Consider the following 20,418-nt stretch of genomic DNA (forward strand, 5'->3'; position numbering starts at 1 on the left):
TTGAGCAATCGGTCCGCCCAGGTTCGATCTTCGGTTGGGCTGTTCCCTAGGTGTCTCACCGGGATTTAAAATCCCTTCTGCTTTCGCCTCTCCATGCCTGTACCTTAGTGGTAGTGCAGTGTACCTGTTGCGGATAGGGTCGGGTGACGTTGGGAATCTAGTAGCGTGTAATAAGTTGTAAGGTCTGCCTTACGCACTACGAATAGGCGGTGTGCGTGTGGTGTGTGTTACTCCGTGAGTTCAGTACAACTTTACGTATTGTATATACTCCGTCCCATATTAAGTGACTTTTTATAACAGCTGTATCCTTACAATATAGTTGTATTAGCTATATTGTAAGGAGGCCTAAAAAATTACCAACACCTCTGCTACTGCTAAACGCTGGCCTGGGGAAAGGAAAACCCATGACCGGAGGTTGCTTAATATGGGACGGTAATTTTTTTTTTTGAGAGGATACAGCTGTATTGTAAGGAGGCCTAAAAAATACCAACACCGCTACTACTGCTAAACGCTGGCCTGGGGAAAGGAAAACCCATGACCGGCCCATCTGTACATAGGAAGTAAAGCCCAAACCCGGGCCACCAAGCCCATCCACCGAAATGCTGCGCCACCGCCGCAACCTCGGCGGCGTCTCCTCGACGGCGGCGGCGTCCTCGCTCCGGCGCGCCTTCCGCTCGGCAGCCTCCCTCGAAGCCATCCTCTCCCTCTCCCACCCATCCAAGACCTCCTCTTCCTCCTCCTCCGGCGGCGGCGGCGACCAGGAAGCGGGCCCCGCCCACCTCGCGCTCTACAACTACCCCACCTTCGCCGGCGCCTACGCGGCACTCGCCGCCGACCTCTTCCATCGCCGCCTCCGCCGCCGCCTCCTCGTCCTCCCCTTCTCCTCCGTCGAGCCCTTCAGGTAGGTCTCCTCGCCCACTTCGCTTCTCACAACCATTCGCTTCATCCGGCTTCTGCATTATTTGCTCTTGGTTTCGCGGTGCAGAGCGGAGGACTTCAGGGCTGCAGGGTTCCATTCTTGCTATCTCTTGGATTTCATCGGGCCAGGCAATTTCGCGTTGGAGCTCTCCCGGTTCATCCCCAGGTGCGTGCCACAAAGCTACAGATATCTCAGCTTTTCCTTTTAATTTGGCCAATTCATCACACCGCAACTGAATATTTTCCTCTGTTTTTTCTGCCATGGTACAAAAAAATATTACTTCTGGTAGTCAGAAATATTTTTCCTTCTTTTTTGTAGGCGAAACCTTATTTAACCGAGCAATTTGGTAGTGGAATATATGTACTGATATAGTAAGAAACTTGGCAACATGCCATTGCCAAATGATGCAGTGTTGTGGCATTTGATCACCGGAAAAGTACACTAGCAAGGATCCCCCAGTTGGGTCGGTGCCTGAGTAACCTTGAGCTTCGCATCGACACGGGGAAGTGTAGTGCCCGAGCTGTTCTTGATTATTTCTCCGAGAAGCTTGCAGGGGCGAAATCGGAGTCTGTGAGTAGAGGAATCATTTCTTGTTTCAGTTTATCATCTCATATTCATTTCAGAAATAAGAACAAGCAGTTGTTCTCTTTTCATATAGGAGCTGCCTGAGAACCTGTTGTGCCAAGAAGACGGCGAGCGGGTATTGAATGTTCTCAAATACGTGGAGGATGCCGATCTGCGAAGGTGGCAGCTGCCCAACACCAGGGAGTTTCATATGGCTCTCAGGGACGAGCGTGCAAAGCTAAACTGTGTCACGAATCCTCATGTTTTCGAACAGGTGAACCTCTACCCTTTGGCATCATGCTTACAAGCTTTGTTTGTTTACCCCGCATAGTGACATGGTCAGTGACCAAATTTCTGGTACTCCAAACAGCTTCTGGAACTTGATGTTAGCGAGCTGCTTGCTAGGGGGGAGTCATTTGCTCAAAACCGTCTAGAGGCTGCAAGGAAGCTAATATGCAATCCTTTCAAGATGCATCTCGGAAGAGGGTTATATGGCGAATGTCTTGTAAGTGAATATGAGAATCTTCTATTTTTATGCTGCTCTGCATCAGTTGTGCTTGACAGCGCCTACTTATTATTTGCTTTAGCAAAAGCATGTTAATGTGTCCATCCAGGTGTGCTCTCACTTCAATGGTAAGGGCTACTTGACATAGTCATGCATGGTTTGAAGGTGGCTCATTTTTTTTCCTTTTCTTGTTTAGTTGCTTTTAGCATCTACCTGAGGTTCGACAGGGGACAGGCAGATAGCACAATTTCCTGCTTAATCATTGACCCCATAGCTCAAGGTGGCCATTTAATGCATGTTTATGCTTAAGCTCATTTGTTCATGGATTCTGGGCATTAGTGCATCACCCAGCTCGAGATGCCACTATAATTACATAGCTAATAAAGCAACAGCCATCCACAATTTTACATCTGATAGTTATATTATCATATGATTAGGCAATAAGAGCTGATAGGAATACAGAACTGAGCCATGAAATAGGTTTGGAGTTGAGCCAGATGAGTGCTGCCGCCGGCTTACGGTATAAACTTTATTCAAGTTTCAAATTTATGTGTACTTACGGTTGTTGCTTCAGTAATTTTGTTCATGAATCCTTTGTTTCCTTGATAGACCAATTGGAGCAGTTGTCTTTATGCAGCGTGGTATCCTGAAGATCTGCTTGAGGACAATGGACAACACAACTAATACAGCAGAGATTGCTAAGGTGTGACGTTTTTCTGACCATTTGTTTTTTTGAATCCACATGGTTTAAGATGGATCTGTTTAAACCATGATACGTTGTTGAAAAATTTAGGCATATGGTGGAGGCGGAAAGCCCAGCTCAAGTTCTTTGGCGCTAAGGATGGACGAGTTCAACGCTTGGACTAGAGACTAGAGACAACTCATGAACTGATCTGGAAGGCTTCCTGTTATATCGGGTATGGCGCTCGGCTGGGCTGGACACAAGCTTACTGAGATGCAAGGAAGAGGCGAAAATGAGCTAATGTTGCAGCGTTCCAAGATGGGACTGAATCACAAAATGGAATGCTGATGATCAGATCTGTCTGGAGAACGAGCCAGGGCAAAATGCTAAGCTTGAAGCTGCTTAGAAGGAGCAGATGTGCTGTGTAACCACCTACAATTCACCTCGTCATCCATGGTCACACAGGCATGGAAATTGCATAGATTTGCCACCTGAGTTACCTTTGTATGATTATTGTACTTAGATTACATATACTCCCATCCATTAATATGAGGTGTGTTTTGACTATCTTAGTTTGAGCTTTGATCAACAATCAATCCAATAATGTAAGAATCATTTGACTCAAAATTGATGCTTTGACTTTGTATTCGTTAGCATATTTCTCATGCTTGGGTTCTGTAACCATTAAGAAAACTTGTAGTATGAAATTCACTGTCAAAGTTTGACCCTGGACAATCAAATTGTGCCTTCTATGCCTGAATGGAGGGGGTAATTTTGAAAAGCAACGGATTTAATATCTACCAGAGGCTGCATGCGTTATGTTCAAAATGGTAAGTAGAGGAGACAACACAAGAACACAAAGCTCACTTTCTAAGCATGATCGCTATCTTCGTGTAGCTCCTATAAAGATGTCATACAGCCGTGGCATGAAGCACAATTAGAATTGTTAAGACATGTTAGGGTAATCTAATTTATTTATCAGTAGGGCATTTATCTAGTACTTCTAACGCACAGCTGCAGGCATTTATCTAGCACTTGTCAAGCATAGCTGCAGATTTGACATTACGAGTGGTGTTTGGACGAGGGACGCCAGCATTGACGATAACTTCCATCGCTTCGAGAGCAATCTACCATGATATTCCTTGGTGGTGTTCCATGAAGCCTACCAACACCATGATCTCTCTTTCGAGAGCCATCATCCTTGCTGGTGCTCCACGAAGCTAGAATCTTGACGAGCGAACTTCCAGATTCATCTTTTCGTCCTTGTTGGCTTGCTTCATGATTTTCATCCTCCCGAAATTCATCATCCGAATCTTTTCGTTCTTGTAAGCTTGCTGCATTAGTTTCATCATCAGAAAAATCATCGTCTGAAGGGGTAGGAGGTTGATAGAGCGGCACTTTATCAGTTTCTTGACGAGGGTCACTAGAGCTGGATACAGGACCAAGTTCTTCCCAGGCTAGGTCATCCCCATTACCTTGGTTTTCGTCGCCCTTGTAGCTGGCCTGGCCATTTCTGTTTCTGGCAGGCCTTGCAAAAGGAGAACTACCACCTGATTTACTGGAAGGTAAAGGAGCAGATCCTCCTCTCTGGGGGAGTGTAAGTAGGAAATGGAAAGTTTCTGAATTAGATTCTTGAATCCATTTCTTTTCAGAGACTAAGAGATGTACTAACTGATGGAGGTTTTTCTTGTCAAGGCCTTTGAGAGGCCAACAGCCTTGCTTCTGCAGTCCATGTGCTAACTCATGCCTACCAAAAATAAGCAACTATCTGAGTAATACTTTCTAAACAAATAGTAAAGCGATAATTTCACATCACATTTCAGATCAATCCTTGTCCTCCATAGGATGAAAATTCAGGCTTGCATGAGATGAAATTATTGTACTGCAACTTGATGAATACAATACGTTTGTTTTGAGACTATATGTTTCACAAGCATGCGGACAGCCAGACATCATAACCATTCTGTGAAATACCATCAAACCATCAATACAAGATTCATTTCAATAAGAACAATATATATCATGAACATAGAGGTGGAAAGTGTTTTTTCGGCAAAAGATACTAATAACTACAATTTTTTTAATTTTTATACCCCAGGCAGGCAGGGATATGCTTCTGCTAACACTTGTGCGCAAGCCGTTTGCTTGCAAAATAGCATGGGGATCACCCAAGGAAAATCACACATCAATGTTTGATGTGGCAATCACATTGAAGCTTATTGGTTGCTGGTAATCAGGATGGGGCTAATGCATATAGACTTTCTAATAAGTTGGAGAACACAAGGCCTCGGCACAGGTTCCTAAACTAGAGAATCCAATCAATATGAGCAAAATTTAACTATATGCACCTTGTCATTTTTATGAGTGCAAGCATTTTCAACAAAACTGTACAATATCTGTAGCTTGCTGCTAACATACTACAGGTTACGTTATCTATCACATGTCATGATATGCTAATTCTAGAATTTAATTCTGCAACATCACCAACATTTATGCTGAGTAGATATAAGAAATACGTGGAGGTGCAGGAAAAATAGATTTACCTTGTCTTTGCTTCTGAAACAAGTTTTGATCCATGAGGGGTTAACAAATATTGTTCTAGTGCATCCCAGAAGTAAGACTTTTCAAACAGTTCAGCTCCTACTTGCTGTCCACTTGCACTGTCAGGTCTCTTAACAAACGCAGATCCTTTATCTAAGTCTTCCTTTGTTTCATCAGTGACATCTGTATAATCAGTATTCTCTTGCGTGGCAGATTTTCCAGATGACCACCACCTTGCTGCCCAGCTAAATATGCCGTAATTGGTTTCTCCAAGACCTCGTACATTTTCAGCTTTGCTAGATTGATTCTTTGAATTTGCAAAATTCTCCTTGACATTTAAATCAGAAAGTTTAGTGGAAGGGAAGTTTGACAAACTCGTACCAACTGCTGAATGGCTACCAAGATCCTTCACATCTAGATTGTCAGTTCTGGACACATTCTTGTTGATCGTTTCAAAATGTCTGTTATGTTGGTCAGTATTATGCCCTCCATGACGTGCTACATTATCAGATCCCTTAGAATGATAAGTCTCAGGCATAGTGGGGCTAGGGCCATTCCACAGAATCCGAATCCTTTCAAATAGCCCTTTTTTACTAGTACCTTGCAACCCTGGCAGGGGAGTTCCAGAAGCGGTCACCGCATCAGCTTCCATGTGGCACGCAGGTGGTTCTGATTGTGTAATAAAATCTATGGGTGGGGCTTTCCTTTGGTCTCTAGATAATGAATCAGACAGGGAAGACCGAGTATCAACTGCTGGAATTTTCTTTTGCTCTGCAGACAATATATCTGATGGAGAAGATGGAACACTAGACGATGGTGACTTCACAGTCTTCGACTCATTGAGGCATTTTACCTCACCATTACTTTCACCAGACTCAATGATCTTAAAGTTTTTTTCACCAACTACAGCCGGTAGACTATCACCCGGCAGAGGATCTATAAATTTGACATATTCGGGAAGAGCTCGGAGAAGATCAGTGAAAGTTTTGAAGCCAAAAAATCCTTTATCTGTAGGCACCCCGTTCCTTTTAAGCTCTGATCGAAGATCTTGAATATTAACCCCTTCAGAATAAGAGTTAAGTGTTCTCCTAATACAGTGGATTACAAATTTAGGGACTACAGGTGGATTCTCTGCCTTCTTGGTGTGCATTGGTAAAGTCATGGAATGCTTTGGTTCTGCTTGCAGGAAGGGGTCATCAAGAGCTCCCCTGTAATGACTATACCAAGAAGAAGACAAACCATCAGGTGGGTGGTTAAAATGTTTCGGTGAAAAACCGACCCCATTAACTAAAGCCTCCCACGGCCACATAATTGTCGCTGCACTGCAGAGAACACTGGGATCAGCAGAAGGGCAAGCTAGCAGTATGTTATAATTGCTCATCCGGAGGCGGTGCAGAATGTTTGCAAAGTCTTTATCCCCAGATATTAAGAAGAAATGGGCTGGTGGAGGGTTCTGAGCAATCCAATAGACAAGATCAGCCATGAATGATCTGTCGGAACCCTCCTTGCCACCTAGACAAGATCAACTGTATTATTAGTACCACAAGACCAAACAGCAGCACTAGATAAGTGAAACCTAAATGTAAAATAAAGAAAATAAATAAAAATACAGAGTCCAACTACTATTTAACTTGAAGTGGAAAAAGCAGCGTTGACCATCTGAAGTACTAAGAAACTAGCTGATAGTTCACACCCAAATAATTGTTACACGCACCAAAATAGCGTTTATCGCCATAATGGTAGAGCGAGCAGGCTAACCCTATACACTCGGTCCGCTTATTTACCTGCTGTGTTGGGTTAAATTTCTCCAAACACACAAATAGACTGTTTTAAATAGCTCTATTTTGTCATGTGCCACACACTTACTTTTTAATGCTAATAGAGCCTTTTTCCTGTTTTAGTGACCCCAACTTACTCCTTTTAAAAGGAAAATAAATATCTAACGCCAATTTGAAATGACCCCAAAGTAAGAAAGTTCTAATATTTATCATCTATATTTATGGAGAAGCAGAAGAAAGTGTACAACATGTATTGAACATCGATAGAACAAAATTAGTATCCTCCACTATGGTGTAATGCCAAAAAACTGAGGTGAACCCTCCACTACCAATATCATCAAAACATGCGAACATTTCTGCAGAGTGAAATTAACACCATTCCCTATTCGCATGACAGGAGATGAATTTTTTTTTTCAAAATGATGCGATGCGAGTAAAGGAAATGTGCGGGGGCAGGAGGAGGAGGCGAAGGAAGGAACACCCAATCTGGGGACGTGCGAGAAGGCGACGCCGGTGGCGGCGAGGCCCTCCTGGACGGCGCGGGGGAGCACGTTGACGTTGCCGAAGGCGGTTATCTCGACGGGCCCGCGGACGCCGGCGCTCCGCAGCGCCGCCGTCACGCGCGGGGCCACGCGGCACGGGTTGGCGCCCGGCGGCAGGTGGCACCGCTCGAAGTCCCACCACACCGACACCTTCACCGCCTTGCTCTCCTCCTCCCGCTCGGCCTGCTGCCCCATCCATCGCTCGGCGGCCTGCGAGCTGAATCCTCGCAGTCCCCCCTGCACACGGAAGCGGAGAAGAAGTGCTTGTTGCGACATGGCGGCGATCGGCGGCGCTCGGTTAGCTCGCCGCGGCGGCGAGAATGGCAGCGGGCGGAGGCGGCGGCGGGGTTTCTCGAGGGCTTAAGCTGGAAGGCAAAAGAGTCTTTTCGCGTGTTGTGGTCTCCATCTTTGGGCCGGGGCTATATGGGCTGGAAACAAGTGGGCCGGGTGCAGGAGGAGGTGGAGGCCCATTGGGATGGAAGCCCAGGAAAGAGGGGGTAAAGGGGGCGGTGGCCTCGGCCTCGGCCTCCGCACACGGCGGAGGGGAGCGGCAAAGGCGGGATTTCGCCGGCGTTGGTTGGGAGTGGAAGCGGGCGATTCCTTCTTCTACGGCCGGGGCGGGCGAGATGGAGACGGCGCACGAGGTGGCCATCTACATCGACCGCTTCCACAACCTCGACCTCTTCCACCAAGGGTAACGACAAGGATTCTCGATGGGACATTTTTGCTTCCTGCTTCATTTTTTTGGCCGTTTGAATAATGTGGGAATTTTTTTGCGATGAATAATGTGGGATTTTCTTGCAATTGATGAAATGCGGCATGGATTGTGCTCGGTAGAAATTTTGGTTTGGTTTGCATGTGATTTTCCTTGGGTTTGAAGGAGTCATTCCTGTGGGCATTTCTACGGGGATCGTTTAATCTGGCTCCGTGCTTGGTAATTCTTTGCAGTGTAGTTTTGTTTTTCTGTCCATTATTCTCTGAGAATCATCCTATGCAAGTTCGGTTGTTCCAAAAAGATATTCCCCATCATGTGGAGGCTGTGAATTTTGGTTCGTTCTTGAGGAATTCGCTTGTGTCTACGTGCAGATGGTACCGGATGAAGATTAGTGCAGCGTGGGAGCAGGATGAGTCCAGGGCACCCGTGTCGCCGGCCAGGGTAGCGCAATATGAAGGTTCTTGCATCTCCATGACCTGCAAAAGAAAACTCCATACTCCGTTCACGTTCTTGCATGATCATATTTTTGTTACTATATGATTTGGAGCTGCAGTGTGTGGATGGAATCATGGTAGTAAATGTCCAAATTTGTAATGAAAACTTATGTCCCAATACAGGATCAATGTATCTGTTAGATAATTGCCAGATGTGAATACCTGATGATATCCATTGCATCTGTTGGGAGGAAAAAAGTACAAAACCAACTTAGTTAGGTGGACATTGTGATTTCGGATTTTTCATAACTTCATATGTATTTGTGACTTTGTGTGCCTTACTTATCATAGGAACTAGGAAGTGTATGTTCCACAAATCCACATTGTGCGTGGGAGGGAGGGCAAGAGTTGTGATTTGTGAAGATATGATCAGCATGATTGTTCATCGTTCAACAATCATTTTACTTGCATTTGTAACCAGTCAGGTACCATGGTCAGCATGCAGATCAGCCCACAATAGTCGGAATGTTGCCCTACCTTTGATTATTCACCATTATTAGATGTGAAAAATCCATGGTTATGTTTAGCGAGCCTGGTAATGTTAAAGCAACAACTGTTAGCTATCTAGCAATGACTTATAATGATATGTTTATTACTAGCTCGTCTTGAAACAAATCCATTTGAAATGCAGAACCATTACTTCTTTTCAATTTTTAACAGAACAAATTATTAGGCTCCATTTTCAGTGCTCGTATTTTTTTTGACCAGTATCCATTTGAAATTGTAATTTTTTTGGGTAATAGATAATGACATACTAGATGAATTGTGCAGCTACTGATATTGGTGCGAAGCGTGCATTTGGCTTTTGGAAAATAGATGACGTTGACAACAGCTTCTATACACAGCCATTTAGAATTAAATATGCTAGACAAGATATTTATCTATCAGTTATGGTGTCTTTCTACATACCCAACAGTGAAGACGAGGTTGGGTTTTATAAATTTCCATTTTCTATCCCAATCATGTTTAGTATAGTGTGATCTGTATTGCTTTGTCTATTCTAGGGCCCAGCAACATCTTCGGTTATATTGAAGTTTGAGCTCCTATATGTTCCAACATTGGGAAACAGGTGAATGTGTATTCTCTTTTCCTTTTTTATCTTGTTTTTTATGCTCTCTAGATTGTTCATTGTGGAGTGTAACATCTACAGGCCACTTTTGTCAATACTGAAGCAGGTTCCTTTTTTGTATTTAGGATTGAAACTGAAGATTCAGATGATACATATGTGGCACCTGTTCATGAATTTAGGATCCCATATAGAGCACTCCTGGGTTTACACACATATTGTCCTGTCCATTTTGACGCTTTCCACCCTGTGCTTGTTGATCTGACCATACATATAGTGTACCTGAAAGCTGGTGTGACTAAATCGTCACTGAAGGTACACAGGTTTGTGATGCTTTTAGCTTTAATATTATTTTTAGATACTTGTTCTCTTATTAAGAAAGCTTGTCTGAGACTTCTACTGTAATAAAATGTAGATCTATGCTTCTAGCTTCTACTGTAATAGAAAGCAGATTATGTTTCTTATGAATTTGGTATAAACATTTACAGCTCTTTTGGCATCGCTCCTTTCATTTCATGAAATGAAATCCAATTTTTGATAGGATTTGATTTGGTTGAATTTGAATTCCGGGTTAAAAAATTATGTTTGTCTACCACATGGATTTGTAGAGTGAGAGACAATTTCAGAGAAATGATGGCTTTTAGAAAGGAATTAGGGTTAGTTATAGTGTGATTCCATGAAATTTCAGATTGAATTCATGTACCCAATTCCGTGCCAGCCAAACAAGTTGGTTTCTAGAATCCTAAATGAATTCTAGAATTCTAGGCCCAAATGATGGGTGCCAAACAAGCTGTTAGAGATGGCAAACATATATGATATATAAATGTATCAAGAATAGGCTGCAGTAATAATCTTATGCTTGTGCCAGGCACTAGGCATATCATAGCCCTGAATAAAATTTATTCTTCCATAACTTATCCTCACATTAAATTGATTAGTAAAATGTGTCATTTAATATGCAGGCACTCGAGCAAGGTTCATGCTCAAAGGTATATGATATTATAAAGGCATTATTAACTTCCAGAGAACTGTTGCTTGGGGAAGTGAAGAAGATCAGTAATGCTCTTGGTAAGACTCTTGAAGATTTGGAGGGCACTGATTTATCACTTGGTAAATATGAGTCAATTCACCCAACAAATTTAAGCTTGTCTAGTTATACTAACGGGCTCCATGCAACCCCGAAGTGCATTGGCCATCTGACTGGTATCTTACAAGACCTTTTAGAGGTACTTCTCCTTCCGTGTTGAAAGTGAACCTTTTTTTATACATATATATGATAATTTTGCTGATATGATAAATTCTCTTCCAACATATTTCAGACATCTGATGATGCGGCTCAGAGGTTGTACACCCTTTCCAAAGAAGAATTGTTGGAATTACTTGAAACTGTGAGTAACCAACTTTCACTTGTATGGAATGGATTCTTGAAATTTCATAGGTGAGGTTAATTGTTTTCTTGATGTTATTTCAGCATAGCATTTTCTATTGCTCTGATGTGTTAGCATGTAGCAACATGGTTTCTTAACATTTTATATTACTTCATGGCACTTCGTTTTCACTCTAAAGTATTGTTGGTCTGCTGCAGGACAAATAAAATCAAGATATTGGATTACTTGCATGATATCTGGGACATTGATCGGAAATCAGAATGGTCAATATGGATTGTTCATTCTAAAATTGAGATTCCACATCGCTACATGCAGAGTGTGGCTGACAGTACGTCTCCTCGCCATTCACTTCGGAGGGTTTCCAGTTCAAAGAAATTTCATCATGATGTAACTGCCTTCTCTTAAATCATCATGATGTAACTGCCTTCTCTTAAATCATCATGATGTAACTGTCTTCTCTTAAATCATCATGATGTAACTGTCTTCTCTTAAATCATCATGATGTAACTGTCTTCTCTTAAATGTTTACAACAAACTGACACTATTTGATGGTTCTGTATATTTTTGTAGCCTGTACAAAATGCTTCTTCACGGGCTGAGCTCCATAGAAAAAGTATAGCACAAATGAAGGTCGGTCTTCTTTTGATGTTGGAATAATTTGCAGGTGCCACACTTATCTTACAAAAAGAAGGGGGTCTAATGCAATGTCTGCTGCAGATTAATGCACGATCTGTTCAAGATATGCATATCTATGCTAATCCTTCACATGTTCCTGTTGTTCTTATAGAACAACATGTTATGGTCGTTCCACAACATGGTTATAGCAGGGATTTTTTGGCAAATGCCCCAGATCCAAAGAATAATATTGTACCACCTAAACTACAAGGAGAAACTTTAGTGGGAAATCGTAGTGGTTGTGAAAACAGTGGACACATATTACGAGCTGTCATTTTTGTGCATGGGTTTCAGGCAAGTTTCTTCGGACAGGCATGTTGGTTTTGATCTTCCTATTACATCTTTAATTGGAACTTCTACTGATGTCAAAAAACAGGGGCATCATTTGGATCTTTGTCTTATTAGAAACCAATGGTTGTTGCGTGATCCTGGAGCCGAGTGCCTATTGTCCGAGACAAATGAAGATAGAACATATGGAGATTTTAAGGAAATGGGTATAAGGCTTGCTTCTGAAGTAGTTTCATTCCTAAAAAGTAAACTGGAAAAGTATTCGAGACACGGAGGCTGCAAAGAGATGAAGCTTAGCTTTGTTGGTCACTCCATTGGGAACATCATCATTAGAAGTGCCCTATCAGGTATTTTCAACATGGGATTTTTTTAATCCAAAGAGCTGGTCTGCATGTGACTTATCTGTTCGGTCTATTCAACAGAACCCAAACTGCAGCCTTATTTGAGGAATCTCTACACATACATGTCGATATCGGGGCCTCACTTAGGTTACTGGTACAGCTCAAACTCTTTGTTCAACTCTGGCCTCTGGCTTATGAAGAGGCTCAAGGGACTGCAATGCATGCATCAGCTCACCTTCACTGATGAACAAGACCCCCAGAATACATTTTTTTACAAGCTCTGCGAGGTACTAAATATATGGTCTTCATGCCCTATTGCCCTAGTTCATACACCAAGATGTTCTCTACAGTTAGAAATTTAACTAGGACGACAGGCCAAGTTGTATATGAACTTATCTGCGTACCTTTTTTCAGCTCAAGACACTGGAGAACTTCAAAAACATCATTCTGGTATCTTCGCCGCAGGTACTTAATATAATTAGCATCTTCTTTCTTCAAATGTGCAGCAGGTGCAATACCCATTCTGTCGGTTGACCGCCAGCATGCTCTATTCTCAAGATTAAACGCCACGAACCTACATGTAAATCTGATCACAGTTCTTCTTTGCTAGGATGGTTATGTGCCATATCATTCTGCAAGAATTGACCTCTGCCCAGCCTCATCTTCAGATAGCTCGAAGAAGGGGCAAGTGTTCACCGAGATGCTCAACAACTGCCTGGACCAGATCCGTGCGCCATCCTCCGAGGAGCGGGTGTTCATGCGCTGCGACGTGAGCTTCGACCAGTCGGCCCAACGACGGGATCTCAACACCATTGTCGGTAGAGCAGCGCACGTAGAGTTCCTGGAGAACGACATGTATGCCAGGTTCATCATGTGGTCCTTCCCAGAAATGTTCCGATGATGAATGCAGGAGATGAACCTTGGACCTTGGTTCTGGGGATCTACAGTTGCCAGCAACCAGCGTCACTGGCCTGCTCTTGCTCCAGATTGTCCCTGATTAGAGACTTAGGTGGCATTGAAAAGTTTCTGTATCGGTGCCATGGTTTGAGTCCAATCATGAATGTAAAGACCAAGAAAACGGAGAGAAGCACCCATTTCAGATGGATGTGTGCATCGATTCAGACGCAAGAGCACCACCTCAAATTTTTTTAAAAATAAGTTCTCATACCCATATATTCTTCTATTTTGCGATGATCCTCAATTTCTTAAAAAAGACTCAGTTTGTCACCAAAATAAGTAAAGACGTTCAATGTCACAAAATGAAGGTTTTTATAGAAAGCGAAGTGCGGTGCCATGGAACCTGTTGTCAAACCATTGCAAAATTTCAAATAGAAACTCAACGTACTTTGCGAGGTAAAAACTTGCAAAGTTGAGTATCATTTTCATTTGTCTGTGATTGGATCAAGGAGGTTTTGGCATTCATGACCTAAATCTAAAAAAACGAACGAGTGCATCGAAGGTCAGACATTTACCCAACTTGACGTGAGACAAGGATTCCCAGTTTATTCTAATGAAATCAATCAAATAAAAACAGCATCCATGCACCTTCATCGTGTCAAATGGTTATCATATACATTTTTGGGAAGATGTCTGGCTATGGAACTCACCAACATCCTACACCTAGTACTTTTGGCAAGCCGAGCCAGGAGTAGCCGTAGCCTGCAGAGAAGCCGACGGCGCAGATCGATCAAGGCGAACAGGTTCAGCGAGAGCTCTAGCTACATCAAGGCTATGCGGCCGCCCCTTGCGGCGGCCATGACGACACGCTCGTCCAAGGGGGCGCCGTACAAGGAGGAGATCGATGAGGCAATACGCAGGGGCCCTCACCACGCGCACAGGGCATGCCGCACTCGGAAAGGACAGTTTCATCAAGATCGAGTCCCGTGAACAGGACCAAGATGGAGGGCAGCGAGACGCTGCACGCAGAGCGGCATCATACAGGTGCCATGGAGATGCATGCAGGAGGCATGCCATTGTCTCCGGAGCTTAGCAATCTCGTGATTGCCATCTGGGCCATGCACCACATTCTAGAGCCCGCCCGTGCATACTCAGTTGAGGTTCAATAAAACTGTTCGTAATATACTCGTCATAGCAGCAGATGTCATGAATTCAACTCCTATATTTGTAATAGGCTTGACTGATTTTCTGAGGGCCCTTTGTTTTACTTCCTCGAAAATGAGGGACAACCCTTCGGTATTTGCATCGATCGATACACGTAACCATTACATTATTGCAAAGTGTTGTATAAAAAGAAAGAGAACCAAACTTCAACATTCAGAAATACAACTGCCACAACTTGATGATTAAACAAATCATCCAATGGCAAGTGCCCAAGTCCTGTAAGCCTTGTCTTGTGCAAGTCAATTTAACCAAATCCTACGGTCTCTGAAGTAAAGGCTAGGAACGCAGTCAGTCAGTGTGTACCCACGCAGATCACCTACAAAAGGTTAGAAAATACAGAGCTGTAAAATCATATTAGTCTCAGAACAAGATTGCGACATAGCAATATGAAGCAACATGTACTGAGCGACCTACCCTGCTAAAATGCGAGCCCTAAGCTTAGTTGTTTCCGAAAACCATACTAGTCTGACCCATGTAGGCGTCTGCAAGAATGTCTTTTGCTAAAGAAAAACATGTCTTTCTCGCAGCAGGTAGAGCAAGTAAAAAACAAATGCTATAATGCGAAGTTGAAATTGCTACAGGGACGCCCAATCATCTGATCAGCTGTTTTCTGCTTTATGTTAAGGCTAATTAAGCAAGCTCCAGTTGATAGTATGAACATATGCTGGCTATTTTCAATCCAGCGTGGATGAGACCACATCATTGACCGATTCCGTGTTCTTCTTATTTCTGAATTTCATATTACGTGATTAGTACGAACATATGGTAGCCTAATTGGAGAGTACTCTTCATTAGCCAACAAAAAGAGTAAAGGAGTTTGGTAGATAAAACTAAATACAGAAAGGGCTGGGTAACTTACTGGAGAGATCATCTTGCAAGTCTTGCACATAAGACTGGTCAAGTCTCCAACTTGTCATGCATAGTCCTAACAAACAAATATATTGATCAACTAGTCGGTGATTGTTGAAGCATATTGGACTCAGTGTGTACGCATGTAGACTATGAACACAGCCAGTGTGTACACACGCAGATCACCTACAAGAGATTATAAACTGGTAGTGCACCTGTATAATTCCAAGCTAATTATTTTTTAATCCTGCATTCCATAGTGGACGAGAGCAACATTTACCAACTCCACGTACGGTCATGTTATTTCTGAATTGCTACCGTGTGACCAGTATGAAAATACGATATACTAATTAATGACTACTCTTTATTATAGTAAATTAATTCGGGTTCCATGGCTTGCCTCTGGCGTGTATATAAGGCATACTATGGAACTAAGGTTCTATGGCAAGGAGGTTAGATCGCATGAGTAACACCTAATAAGCCTCCTGAAATTCTTCCATCTTCACAGCTCAGGTAAGAGCAATTATACATACCTGTGTCCTTAGCTTTTCTAGTTTGATTTGTTTCAATTGAAATGATGCTTTGTAAGAGGTTTGTGTGCAATATAAACTGGTTGTTCCAGTCCAACTGCAATCCATTAAAATTGAGGTTACGGTACTTTACTCTCGACCTATCGGAAAGAATATATAATTAGGTAGGATTTGTCTCTAATTCACCACAACTTTGAAATTTGTCTGTTTCAAACAGCAACAAGATAGAATAGTGACACTATATGCATTTATTCCAAATCCGAAGATCGAAGAATTATGGAAAGCTCAATCTGTTTTCCCAGTGTGAGATTCATCTTTACGAATTTACCATTAGGTTCATCACCCCGAACACAACAAAACTAGAATACATATGAATAAGCTTCAGCAACTTTTTTACAGCCTTATTAGACAGCATCTGATAATGCAATGGTTACCACCTTAAGAAGCTCTCGACTCCTTTTATTGTTATTACTCGATCTGAACTTGGCCGGAAGGATACGGTTTCTGAATTTAACATGCATGTCTGTCTGTGTTCTGAATGCAACCAGCGAGAAATGAGACTGATGCTTTGATCTGTACCACGAGCTGGCTAAATTCTAACTGTTCGCAAACTTTGGAAGAAATTACCAACTAGTTTTGTTTTATCGCCTCTGGCTACAAAATTAAGTATCACGCTAATGACAGACGTAAACGCAGTCTTGAAAACGATGAACCTCTCGAATGGTACAGAAAACTGACGCCATGGAAACTAAAGCTAGGTAAGGTAAATGGCTAAAACGTACCTGTAGACGATGCGGAGGGAGGAGAGCGCGCTGCTGCAGCCCGGCGTGGCGGCCGGACGACCTGCCTGGGGAATCGGAGAAGATCGTTGTCGTAGGAGGAACCGCCGCCGGATCCGCGTGGGGAAAACGACTGAAAAGGCCGGAGGAGAGAGTCCCCTCCCCGCCCGCGGGCAGGCTTACGGATCTGCCGGAGGAAGAGGGGCGTTCGCTGGATGGGAGGCGCTGAGGAAACTTGCAAGGTGCACGTTAACGTGCATTTAATTTTTGCAACTACACATACAATATGTCCACATCACCAACCACCTCACCGTCGACATTTTCACCAAGGTATTAAGGTGTCTCCATCACCATTTTCATCTCACCACCACATCATGCACATCATGCAACCCACAAGCAATTCGTTTTGGTGACACCTTCTACAATTCAATTTTTTAGCACTTAAGACTTTTGACCTAAATTTTTTCACCAAGTACCCATATTTTTCTAAGAATTGCGAATATTTAGGTTCTCGTGGCTTTTTTCTATTTCTTATTGTTCATCTACATAAATAATGCTCGACCCCCATTAATGTGCATTTCAAGCTACGGATGCAAAGTGTTCAAATCACCATCCACATCCCCACAAAGGCATGAATTAAGGTGTCCACATCACCATTCATCTCACCACCACATCATGCAACCACAATCAATTCATTTTGGTGGCACCTTCTACAATTCAATTTTTTAGCACCCAAGACTTTTGACCTAGAAATTTCTGTAAGTACCCATATTTTTCAAAGAATTGCGAATATTCAGGTTCCGGCAGCTTTTTTATTTATTTATCCGAAATAGTTACTGTTCATTTACATAAATAATGCTCATATTATTTTGCTACAAATGCGATTTGTATGATAAAGCCGTTTAGTTCTACAATATTCATATTTATTTTACATTTGATCATTTTATTATCATTTGTTAGTATCATCGAATGCAAACAGAATTTTCTGTTGCAACGCGCGGGGAATCACCTAGTTAGGATATATAGTCAGGGCCAGCTTGTACTTCCGTTTGTGATTGCTAACCACTCAGTTAATTAGGTTAGTACTATTGTACTCCTTCCATCCCCGTATACAAGGCCTATGTGTATCCTTAGATCGCTAACTCGATCAATATACAATATAAAATTTTCACCGCAATAGTTATACCAGTAAAAAATAAAACATATAAATTTCTGATGACATAAAATTCATTCTACATTGGTTAAATCGTCGACATTGGGATACGTGCAGAACTTAGAGCAAGGATAATAGTATAGCAAAGTAGCCAACTACTTGCTATAACATGTTGTCATGTCATCTATAGCCAGTATAATACTATCTCCGTCCAACAATATTGGGATATTAACTTTGCTTTGACCGGCGCTTTGATCAAGAATTGCTTAACAAATATATAATTATATGGCATAAAATTGATACCACTGTATTCATATTCAAATGTACTTGCTTATGGTTATGATTTAAATCACAATGGTCTCATATAAATAAAGTAATTATGGTCAAAGCGTGGGTCAACCGGAACTTAATATTAGAGACAACAAAACGCAGGGGACTCCGAGCCTTCTCGGGCTATCACCGCCCTCAGCGGTCCGATCGCTCTTTTTGGCCATCACTGGCCGTCCAAACGCGTCTGGGCCTCGCACCCGTTTGGTGGGCCGTTGCTCCGCCAGTAAAATCGCAGCAACCGGGTTAATTGGGCCGGTTTGGGCTGGCCATCCTGAATTCCCAATTCGTTCGCCTTCCCCTTCCTTTCGTCTCCTCTCCCGTACCCGCAATGCCCCGTCCCTAGGCGGCCAGGCGCCCACTGCGGCGGCCGGCGAGGAGCGTAGGCGTCTCTCTCCCCTCCTCCTCCGGCGGCAAGAGGTTACAAAGATCCTCTCTTCCTCTCCCCCACGGCTCGAACCCTTTCGATAATTCGATTCAATTCTCAGGAGTCACAACTCTTTAGCCCAGCCGCCACTATCGCCTTCCTTATCCTACCTTTTTCGCCAGCAGGAAAGCAAATCCTCAACAAGGTTGAGAGGTGAATCATATAAGCTCTACTGGATCCGACCGCAACGAAGCTCGCCGCCCCGACCGGCCTCGCCGGCGACGAGGCCCTCGACTTCTCCGTCATCAGAGGTAAATATCATACCGCAAGCGGATCCTTTGTGTATTCCGCTCGCTTCGACATGGTCTTCGCCAACAACTTTCGTGTCCACGCGGGAGTCTTGACACCGTCATTAAGTTCCTTCTCATGTAATTTCATATCCTATTTCACCATACATCCCTGCGAGATTGCGAGAATGCGTTTGGTCACTCTGACATTTCATCAAACATGTCCGTGCTATCCCAATTGGCAATTCTTATCTTTTGCCTTGTTCTTACCTAACAGTGCCGTGCTCATTCTGTTCAATGTGGCATTCTGTGCAACAGATGTACGTCACGCCACCCTACACTGACGTCTACTCCATTCCGAGGGTTCTTGAGCCAATGCCACAAAAGGTGCCCAACTGCCCATGCCCTTGCTATTTTAGGTGAATGTAAAAAAGCCTTGAGTTGTTAATTGTTTCCATTGAACATAGTATGTGAGGTGTGTGAAGAAAGATTATGGCTGCTACCATGCAAGTGAGCCACCAGTTGAACACTCGTGTGATCCCCTATACGTGATAGAGAGCAAGATTATGATGGTATGTGTGAGAATGTTCCCTGTGTTATTAATATTTTTATGACACTTTTATTCTTCTTTATGTCACGAAACAAGATGAATTGACAGATTGTGCCTTGAAAGTTAGCAACCACATGTATTCTGAAGGTGTTCCCTGTGTTCTCGTTGTACGATCCGTAGTAGTAATATGTCAATAGTTGCTTGCTGAGGACATGGCCTTGGTGATGATAGTTATGACTTGTTATGTAAAATTAATATCTTAAAATGCAAATTTAACGGAGATTTTGTACTTGAATTATAGTTCACCTTGTTGGATGTGCAATGCATTATTTCTTGCCCTTGTGCGCAGTCCCAATATTTTTAGGTGCTAAAATTTACAATCATAAAGAAGTAACATTGCCTAGATTCTGGCTGCTCTACATGGCTTCTTTGGTGTTCTTATATTTGTCAGGCTTTTACTCGATTCCTGATCCACATGCATCACATTTTTCTGCTTCCAGCTTATTGTGTATGTACACTATAGGCAAACTGTTTCTTCTCAATTGACATGCAAGCTTACTCTTTGTACTAAATATTATTCTCCATGGTAAGATCTTATTCAAACTGTATATTTCATATTTGTTTCTCTTGTAGTTTTTTTTTTAACAAAACCGCGCTCTCCCATGGAATTGCCGCTTGAGTTAATTGGACAGGTATTTAGTGCCCATGCTACCACGTACATTCTGGTTGTTCGGAACTTCAGATTTCTGATTTGCCTTTTTGTCACTGAATAGTACTTGTGTAGTGTCGGTGATAGCAGTTTTGTTCAGGTAGAAAATATACCTATCACCAGTAGCTGTTTGGTTGCTACGTTACACTGCTCCGGAAAAAGTTAGCAGCGGCGGTCCGGATTACACACTGGTGGCGGTAATCCGGATCGCCACTAAGCCTGCTTCGCTGGTGCTAACGAGCACCGGT

At 42.9% G+C, this 20,418-nt stretch overlaps 3 protein-coding genes and 2 long non-coding RNA genes across 14 annotated transcripts in view; 3 read left to right on the forward strand and 2 right to left on the reverse strand.

Annotated features, from left to right (window-relative positions):
• The first annotated feature begins 545 nt into the window (after positions 1-545).
• LOC100822171 lies at positions 546-3,323 on the forward strand. Of its 3 annotated transcripts, none has more exons than XR_732464.3 (8): positions 546-901; positions 986-1,084; positions 1,330-1,489; positions 1,578-1,757; positions 1,854-1,988; positions 2,426-2,508; positions 2,626-2,691; positions 2,782-3,323. XR_732464.3 is itself a non-coding variant. In XM_010239604.3 (8 exons), the coding sequence occupies exons 1-8, from the start codon at positions 600-602 to the stop codon at positions 2,860-2,862; spliced, it is 1,134 nt and encodes a 377-aa protein (XP_010237906.1). In that variant the 5' UTR covers positions 552-599; the 3' UTR covers positions 2,863-3,323. The 3 variants fall into 3 exon arrangements, 2 of the variants coding, with proteins under 2 accessions (XP_024319372.1, XP_010237906.1); XM_010239604.3 differs by having other exon boundaries at positions 552-901; positions 2,598-2,691; XM_024463604.1 differs by lacking the exon at positions 2,426-2,508 and having other exon boundaries at positions 547-901.
• A 194-nt stretch (positions 3,324-3,517) lies between these two features.
• On the reverse strand, positions 3,518-7,933 carry LOC104585057. Of its 3 annotated transcripts, XM_014902917.2 has the most exons (4): positions 7,471-7,926; positions 5,214-6,723; positions 4,146-4,417; positions 3,518-4,004 (listed from the first exon to the last, which is right to left on the reverse strand). In XM_014902917.2, exons 1-4 carry the CDS (start codon positions 7,805-7,807, stop codon positions 3,733-3,735), a joined length of 2,391 nt encoding a protein of 796 aa, XP_014758403.1. In that variant the 5' UTR covers positions 7,808-7,926; the 3' UTR covers positions 3,518-3,732. The 3 variants fall into 3 exon arrangements, with proteins under 3 accessions (XP_014758403.1, XP_010239289.1, XP_014758404.1); XM_010240987.3 differs by having other exon boundaries at positions 3,518-4,417; positions 7,471-7,924; XM_014902918.2 differs by lacking the exons at positions 3,518-4,004; positions 4,146-4,417 and adding an exon at positions 4,439-4,633 and having other exon boundaries at positions 7,471-7,933.
• A 93-nt stretch (positions 7,934-8,026) lies between these two features.
• On the forward strand, positions 8,027-13,671 carry LOC100837726 (protein FAM135B). 6 transcript variants are annotated; one of them, XM_024463601.1, is made up of 14 exons: positions 8,027-8,225; positions 8,618-8,703; positions 9,512-9,666; positions 9,745-9,809; positions 9,935-10,121; positions 10,769-11,032; positions 11,126-11,244; positions 11,392-11,581; positions 11,765-11,824; positions 11,912-12,163; positions 12,246-12,504; positions 12,580-12,785; positions 12,913-13,078; positions 13,167-13,304. In XM_024463601.1, exons 1-13 carry the CDS (start codon positions 8,158-8,160, stop codon positions 13,030-13,032), a joined length of 2,031 nt encoding a protein of 676 aa, XP_024319369.1. In that variant the 5' UTR covers positions 8,027-8,157; the 3' UTR covers positions 13,033-13,078; positions 13,167-13,304. The 6 variants fall into 6 exon arrangements, with proteins under 6 accessions (XP_024319369.1, XP_003577790.1, XP_024319367.1 ...); XM_003577742.4 differs by having other exon boundaries at positions 8,040-8,225; positions 12,913-12,963; positions 13,109-13,671; XM_024463602.1 differs by having other exon boundaries at positions 8,162-8,225; positions 8,618-9,165; positions 12,913-12,963; positions 13,109-13,671.
• Positions 13,672-14,599: 928 nt separating this feature from the next.
• LOC100826373 lies at positions 14,600-17,035 on the reverse strand. The gene is made up of 3 exons (XR_732465.2): positions 16,781-17,035; positions 15,479-15,544; positions 14,600-14,935 (listed from the first exon to the last, which is right to left on the reverse strand). It is a non-coding gene; the product is annotated as an uncharacterized LOC100826373 (long non-coding RNA).
• A 1,072-nt stretch (positions 17,036-18,107) lies between these two features.
• Positions 18,108-20,418, forward strand: part of LOC100826688 — a 6,194-nt gene continuing 3,883 nt past the window's right edge. The window contains exons 1-5 of the long non-coding RNA XR_002960025.1: positions 18,108-18,123; positions 18,496-18,677; positions 18,810-18,935; positions 19,230-19,298; positions 19,397-19,483. This is a non-coding gene — a long non-coding RNA (uncharacterized LOC100826688). The remainder of the gene's footprint in view (positions 18,124-18,495; positions 18,678-18,809; positions 18,936-19,229; positions 19,299-19,396; positions 19,484-20,418) is intronic.

This window comes from Brachypodium distachyon, chromosome 4 (genome assembly GCF_000005505.3).
Source record: "Brachypodium distachyon strain Bd21 chromosome 4, Brachypodium_distachyon_v3.0, whole genome shotgun sequence".
NCBI lineage: Eukaryota > Viridiplantae > Streptophyta > Magnoliopsida > Poales > Poaceae > Brachypodium > Brachypodium distachyon.

Bases quoted from the DNA above. Each gene is read 5' to 3' on its own strand.
- LOC100822171 (XM_010239604.3), top strand. From the start codon at position 600: ATGCTGCGCCACCGCCGCAACCTCGGCGGCGTCTCCTCGACGGCGGCG. The intron at 1,490-1,577 runs GTGAGTAGAGGA...CTTTTCATATAG, and splicing joins CAGGGGCGAAATCGGAGTCT to GAGCTGCCTGAGAACCTGTT. The intron at 2,692-2,781 runs GTGTGACGTTTT...TGAAAAATTTAG, and splicing joins ATACAGCAGAGATTGCTAAG to GCATATGGTGGAGGCGGAAA.
- LOC104585057 (XM_010240987.3), bottom strand. From the start codon at position 7,807: ATGTCGCAACAAGCACTTCTTCTCCGCTTCCGTGTGCAGGGGGGACTG. The intron at 6,724-7,470 runs GTGTTCCTTCCT...GATCTTGTCTAG, and splicing joins CTCGCACGTCCCCAGATTGG to GTGGCAAGGAGGGTTCCGAC. The intron at 4,418-5,213 runs GTAAATCTATTT...TATTTTTGGTAG, and splicing joins GTTTCAGAAGCAAAGACAAG to GCATGAGTTAGCACATGGAC.
- LOC100837726 (XM_003577742.4), top strand. From the start codon at position 8,158: ATGGAGACGGCGCACGAGGTGGCCATCTACATCGACCGCTTCCACAAC. The intron at 11,245-11,391 runs GTGAGGTTAATT...GGTCTGCTGCAG, and splicing joins GGATTCTTGAAATTTCATAG to GACAAATAAAATCAAGATAT. The intron at 12,164-12,245 runs GCAAGTTTCTTC...GTCAAAAAACAG, and splicing joins TTTTTGTGCATGGGTTTCAG to GGGCATCATTTGGATCTTTG.